Consider the following 6,795-nt stretch of genomic DNA (forward strand, 5'->3'; position numbering starts at 1 on the left):
ATCCACTCCACATCGCCCCTTTATCCACTCTACATCGCTCCCTAACCCACTCCACATCGCTCCCTAACCCACTCCACATCGCTCCCTAACCCACTCTACATCGCTCCTTTATCCACTCTACATCGCCCCTTTACCCACTCTACATCGCCCCTTTACCCACTCCACATCGCCCCTTTATCCACTCTACATCGCCCCTAATCCACTCTACATCCCTCGAATTACCTCGCCATAATACCGCTATGACCTTCTTAAACCACAATAATAACTTGTGCCTTGACACCCTTCCCTTCCCTTCTTCCACCTCTTGCCACTGCCCTGACCGTGTGCCGTCTAGTGAGCTTGACAAGAAATTTGGTAAAATTTTGAACCTCAAAATTACCTCAAATAACAACCCTAATAACATTCTTACTAACCTCTGCTCTGGCCTCGAAAAATTCCTCGGCTTCAACTCTGCTTCCAAAGGCTACGATGGCAGTGGCATTGTGTACTCTGACCTTGACAGGCTCTGTGACGGGGTGATGGGATTTTTGAGTGGTGTTCTCAGTAACATCAAAGATCATTTAGGGCAGCATAATAATGAAATTAGCAATGCAATTAAGTCACTTGAGACCTGTAAACATGGTGGTAAATTAGGTTTTAATGATGCGATTGGAAGGGTGGTCGAAGGGGTGCGGGGGTATAATGAGAAGGTGAGGGAGAGTAATGAATGTGCTAAAACGCCCATAAGGACACTGATGAAATACGTCAAACCTGGAAAAGGTGAGTTAAATAAAGGCATTGATACTTTGCAGGTGACAGAAGATCCCCGGCAAGCAGAGGAGCAAGTGTCCACGGCCAAGGCGCTGGTGGCGACATCTCTTCAGAAATATAAGGAATACGAAACACAGTATAGAGACGTAACTCAACATATTAATGATTTATATTTACAGTGCAAAACTAGTATACATAACGCACATAGAGTTGTCTCGCACGAGACTACGCGGCTAGGCCAGTTGGCAGGCAGGGAAGCAACTGAGTTGGAGGCAACCGAAAAAGTGATAAGGGAGACACTAACGGCGCTTGAAGCCCAAGTGATGGGACATATTAAGAGGGAGGTGAACGCTCTTGTAGAAAGTTTAAAAGGGCTAATAAAGAACGTCATTTTGAAAGACCTGACGCAGATCAGCGTCAATTTGAAAAGCCATGTGAAGGATTTGAAGAAATGGATTGAAGAGGCTGATGAAATGCTCAAGAAGCCGATAAAAGATGCCGAATTGGTTGAAAAGAATGGTCTTGGTTTCTTATACAAGGATGAAATTAAGAGGGTTGAGAGGGAATTGTCAGCGTGGACTGGTTGGATAGGGACCTACAGAGATGATCTGCATCGGATGGCGGCGGATGTCAGCGCTAAAATTACGGAGCTTGGGAAGCAGTTTAGTGAGATCAGCGGGGGAACAGCGCCGACGAGTATAGATGGGATTTTGGGTAAGATCAGGGATAAGGTCAGAGATATTCGAGCAGACGTTGGTGATAATGGCAACGTTGCGGATAGTATATTTCAGCAGTGGGATTTGCTGAAAGGGAAGGTAAGTGGGTTTCTTAAAGGGGTTTATGATGACCACGGAGTTCTTGGAAGAAAAGGTGAGCTAGGTGAAGTTGTTGGTGGCATAAAGAACTACGCCGAAAGATTCAAAACAAAGGATATTTTTGGGCATATTGTTAATAAATGGATTAAAGACAATCTGGATTACAATGAGGTAGCAAAGGACTTTCTTAAGAAGTACATAGAAACCAACGGGAACGAAGCGAAAGTGACTGGAAAATGGGATAACGCGAAGAAAGCATTTAATTCAACAGGTGCCAAACAAATTGTTGATAAGATTAGCGAAGAAGTCAAAGCAAAGCTGAACGCCGAGGCCTTTAGAGCTTTCGTCAATTTGGACACAGAAAACATCGTCAACAACGTGGAAAAGGTCAAGGAGGGTATTTTCACATTTTCCAGTCAACTCAAACAAAAGTTAACCGAAGGCCAACCTGGCACTGGTGAAGAATTTGTTAAAGGCATAGCAATGGCGATTGAAAAGGATTTGGGAACATACGTAACTAGTTCACATCTGTCGCCTAACAGTGATTTAGAATCCGCTGTAAAAATACTCCTCTATGGCACATTCACCACAGCGAGGCAGGTGTATGAGGAACTTCACGAATTGGTCGAAAAATCGGAGCTTGGCAAAAGGTTGAAAAAAGCTATAGCCACGATCGGAGATATTAATAAGCAATTTGACAACACACCCAACGGCTCTGATGATTACGGCAATTTAATCGATAACACATTGACAAGAGTTAATCAGAAGATTATGACGCTCCACTCCAGCCTCAACAAGGCGACTGGGCAATCTGGAAGCAGAGACAATCACGCCGAGAAGCTGGACCAAGCGATTGCGCAAGTCAAAACTCAGGCAGAGCTACTAAGCGCAGCAGAAACAACTGTAAAGCTCCAAGGTTGGTCCACAAAAATCACTTCTAATCTAAAAAAACTCATCGATACTTTTGCAAAGTCTGGTAAAGAGGTCAAAGAAGCGTTACAAAAGCTGAAGGACAGTCACATCGCGAATGGCAAAACAGGTGTGGCAGACAGCCTCCAAGCTATTCACGACAATCTTAACAAGCTACTAACCGGTCCGGTGACGATGGCCATTAATGACGCCGAGGAAATAATCGGGAAGGACGCCCCAACGTTGCAAGCAAAATACGTAGAGTACCTGGAAGAGAGCGTCGGCGACGAGGTGAAACAAGCCACCGATAAATTCACCACTCATGCCCGAAATCAATACGTCTCTTCCGTCAAGTCCCTGCTAAGCGACTTCTCAAGCAAGGTCTACGGCGACATTAAAAATTTGACGGTATCCATAAATCAGGATTTAAGCCTCGGCTACAAGGAGTTCATGGACAAGTTTGAGAAACACTTCCTCAAAGGTGACACATCACTCGAAGCTATAACTAGCCTTAAGGCCACATCCACCGTAGGACAAAAATCTGCGATGAGCCAAGCGACCAGTAAATTTAACACTGCCATGAAAGCTTTCTTTGATAGATGGGAAAAGCAGACGGAGTTTGCATCCGATTACAAAGCCATCACTCCCGCAAAGGAAGCCCTCCGCAAATTGCTCGCCAAACTCGTGCAATCTCAACACTTCGACCACGAGTTTTGTAACAATTTAGATGCTCTTACTGACGAATTAGATAAGTTCACGCCTGGTAAATTCGGCCAACCCAACACGGTGCTCTCGCAGGCGTTCAAGGAGGGGTTCGCTGACCTGGCGTCGGTGCTGGGAAGGGCGTACGTGAGCGTGTATGACGGAGGCCAGGGAATCAGTAAGTGGCTTACGAAAAGTGATACGCAGTTGACTGATGAGGGTCGTAAAGGCGCTAAGGTTTGTCTCACGATCATTCATCTGCTTGGCATCTCGTTACCTATGTTGAGAGTAAATTGCAAGAGTCTGAGTGGACAGCAGATTAACAGAAACGGTGACCTTGGAAAACTGTTTGCAGATGAAGGCTATCGTGTATCCGACCGGGGCGAGCAGAACGGCGAGCTACAAGACCAGGACTGGATGAAAGGCGATCAAGTTCAGAAGAGACTAACCTGGCCAATAAGCGGAGTCGACAACGAGCATTTAAAATTGTGTAAGCCAAATGACAAACATGATAAATTTAGTCTCATTGATATTATGGCGTGTCTTGTCGGTCACCTTGTACAATACAATGACGTTTGCCACATCGTCCCTCCATCGAAGGGCAACGCACCTTGCAATGTATACCAAATGTTGTGTTGGCTTGACGGGCTTCCTCATAGTCCTGTATACCAAGACTTGATAATTGACGGATTTAGCGGTCTCTTTGAGAAACCGGGCGAGCAGCACAAAGGTGCTCAGTCAGACGATCTACCTGTTATAGACGAGAATGCCGACACGTTGGACGCCTATCCAAAGCCCATCACCGCAGAAACCTTAAGGTCGAACCTCCAACAAGTATGCGCACAATCTCACAACGTCCTCACTTCCATCCTCGGATATGGCCACGCGGGTGGCGTGTATGCTTGTGAATTCACTAACAATTCGCAGGGTTTAGTATACCCGAATGACAAGAACGCATTGCTTTGCTTGTTGTTTGATATATTGAAGCGGGTTCACCAGCAGTGCTACTTCATTTGCCAGCAGTTACTGCACGACAAAAAACTAAATGGTTGGCGTGATTGCTGGTATGGCTACCAAGTGGCCGGGTCAACGTGGCAGTGCAATACACTTCAATGTCCCGAGCAAAGGGCCGACCAAGACCACAAGCAAACGTGTGACCAAAAGTGTAACCAAAGTGCTGGGTGCGGTTTGAAATCGCCGTTACAATCATTCTTGGAGGACGGGTTACATGGTTTTTTGCCGCATCGTGTCTCAAGCAAGGGACCAAAAATGTCATGCTCCAGTTGCAGTAAGACCCCTGGTATGCCGTGCATCACGCCCATGGGCTTCGCAGATATCGGTAACATGGCATCCCACAGGCGAATAGGTAGACACATTTACATGGTACTTACCGATTTTTGTAGCGCCGAATACTCCCCCCTCACTAAACTCTGCAGTCAACTCACCTGTCTCCTTTCCAGCGCGCCGACAACACTGGGCGATATGTTCGCTTTTTACTATCATTTCCTAAATCAGTGGAACCGTGGTAGCAAGGGAATACGCGACAAACACAGGGAAATAGCTTTCGGTGTTGCCGTAAGCAAAGCCAATTTCAAGAATCCAAGTACAAAGCTGGACATTACCTCAATGTTCAAGACCAACGTACACGGTTTCGGACACAGTGCGTCACACTTCAATGGAGACCTCAACACCCTTGTCAGTTGCAATCCAACGGCCACTGCAACTAGCCCCTGTGGTTCATATCTGAAGCCGCTTAATCGTGATATCCGTCACATGTTTGCGGAGGATAACGCCGACAAATATCTCTCGTGGATCGTTTATCTGACTGAATCGTTCTACAAATTGTTAGAACAGTTGTATGCCGATTGTTGTAATAATTGCAATAAGCCCGGCGCAAGATGTCATGGTCGCAGTTGTGACAAAGAATGTATGATGAAAGCAAGGTTTGTAATGAATGATACTATGCCTACCCACTCGCAAGGGTGCAGGTCTATTGTCAACTGTACCATGACTCTTCCCACATTACGTAAATATGGCATGTATTTTGAAAGCAAGAGTGATCTTAACGGTAAGAATATCGCAACGAAACGAACGTGCGAAGACTTTTGCAAAGCATTAGCACAAGTCGTAAAACAGGGTAACGCTTTGTATGTGCTGGTTCATAAGACCATTCCGGAATTCCTATTCACCATCAGAGAGCCGTTTATATGGCTCAACGTCGCGCTCTGGTCGCTGTCCCTCTTCTACCTCATTTGCGTAATGGTTGGCAGACTGGATGTGCTCCACATACGCTCACACCTGCGAATACCGTCGTCGCACAAGATAACGGCGCAATCATTGTTGGCTGCAGCGCAAGTCGGAAGGCTTGCCAAGATATCGTATCTACAACCGTAATTGTATTCACACTTGTAATTCACACAACTCACCTACTCACCTAACCGACAAACGTAGTCTAATGTCTCGAATTACTCTAGCGGCAACCTGTAAACTAAATAGCGTTGAAATTAAGTGATGACTGACAGACAATGCAAAGTGTTGACCTAGCACCCAGGCAACGTGTTAACCTAGCACCCAGGCAAAGTGGTAAGCAAGCACCCACGCAAAGTGCTAAGCTGGCACCCAGGCTAAGTGCTAAGCTGGCAACCAGGCAAAGTGCTAAGCTGGCGGATGAACCGTAATTTGGTGGGTGTTATAGCACGTTGATTGCCTGGTGCGTTGAGTTACGCGTTGACTGTGAGAGGCGTCCGCGTTGCCCATTGAGTGAGTGTTACGCGAGGCTGGGTGATTGGTCACTAACGTAGGCGGTCGTGAAGGCCGCGGCGGGTGACCCAAGTCGTGTGTTGCGAGTCACTGGCAGGGTGGTGTAATCGGCGTTGGCCCGGTTAAGTAGCATTTATAGGCGGCAATGTAGCGATTGTTAATGTCACATTTAGGCACGTAGCCGACACGCTCCGCCAGCATGGCGCCGATACCGCGGCTCGTAGCACGGTGCTGCCGCACTGTGGGAGTTGAGCGCACGGAGTCGCTGCAATTTTAATGGCGTTGCGAATAGTACATAATTTAGAGTGACGGTTGCTGCTGATCACATGCGTCGCGTCAGGCGCAGCTGTGGTATCCCGGGCAGCGTGGGTGTCGGTGGCCTGGGCTGGGGGGATACAGGGGTGAGGGTGAGGGTTGATGAGGGGACTGGAAGCGGCAGTGGTAGTGTTGCAGTTGGTGAGTGCTGCTCGAGTGATTGATAAGTTTGCAGGCTGAGGGGAGTGGGCGCGGCAGTGGTACGTGTTGCAGTAGGTGAGTGCGTTGCTAGGTGATTGATATGTTTGCAGGTTGAGGGGACTGGTAGCGGCAGTGGTAGTGTTGCAGTTGGTGCGTGCGTTGCTAGGTGATTGATATGCTTGCAGGTTGAGGGGACTGGTAGCGGCAGTGGTAGTGTTGCAGTTGGTGAGTGCGTTGTTTGAGTGATTGACATGTTTCCAGGTTGAGTGGACTGGGCGCGGCAGTGGTAGTGTTGCAGTTGGTGAGTGCGTTGCCTAGGTGATTGATATGTTTGCAGGTTGAGGGGACTGGGAGCGGCAGTGGTAGTGTTGCAGTTGGTGAGTGCTTGCTTAGTGAGTGATGT

General features: G+C 47.5%; 2 protein-coding genes across 2 annotated transcripts; one reads left to right on the forward strand and one right to left on the reverse strand.

Annotated features, from left to right (window-relative positions):
• Positions 1–239: 239 nt before the first annotated feature.
• On the forward strand, positions 240–5,570 carry BBBOND_0004070 (hypothetical protein, conserved; the record flags this gene model as incomplete). The annotated part of the gene is made up of 1 exon (XM_012915240.1): positions 240–5,570. The coding sequence occupies one exon, from the start codon at positions 240–242 to the stop codon at positions 5,568–5,570; it is 5,331 nt and encodes a 1,776-aa protein (XP_012770694.1).
• A 688-nt stretch (positions 5,571–6,258) lies between these two features.
• Positions 6,259–6,795, reverse strand: BBBOND_0004080 (hypothetical protein, conserved; the record flags this gene model as incomplete). Its single annotated transcript, XM_012915241.1, has 1 exon — positions 6,259–6,795. A coding segment is annotated over one exon (537 nt), but the record flags the coding sequence as incomplete, so codon positions are not given.

Source organism: Babesia bigemina, scaffold Bbigscaff_72697, assembly GCF_000981445.1.
Source record: "Babesia bigemina genome assembly Bbig001, scaffold Bbigscaff_72697".
Classification (NCBI taxonomy): Eukaryota; Apicomplexa; class Aconoidasida; order Piroplasmida; family Babesiidae; genus Babesia; species Babesia bigemina.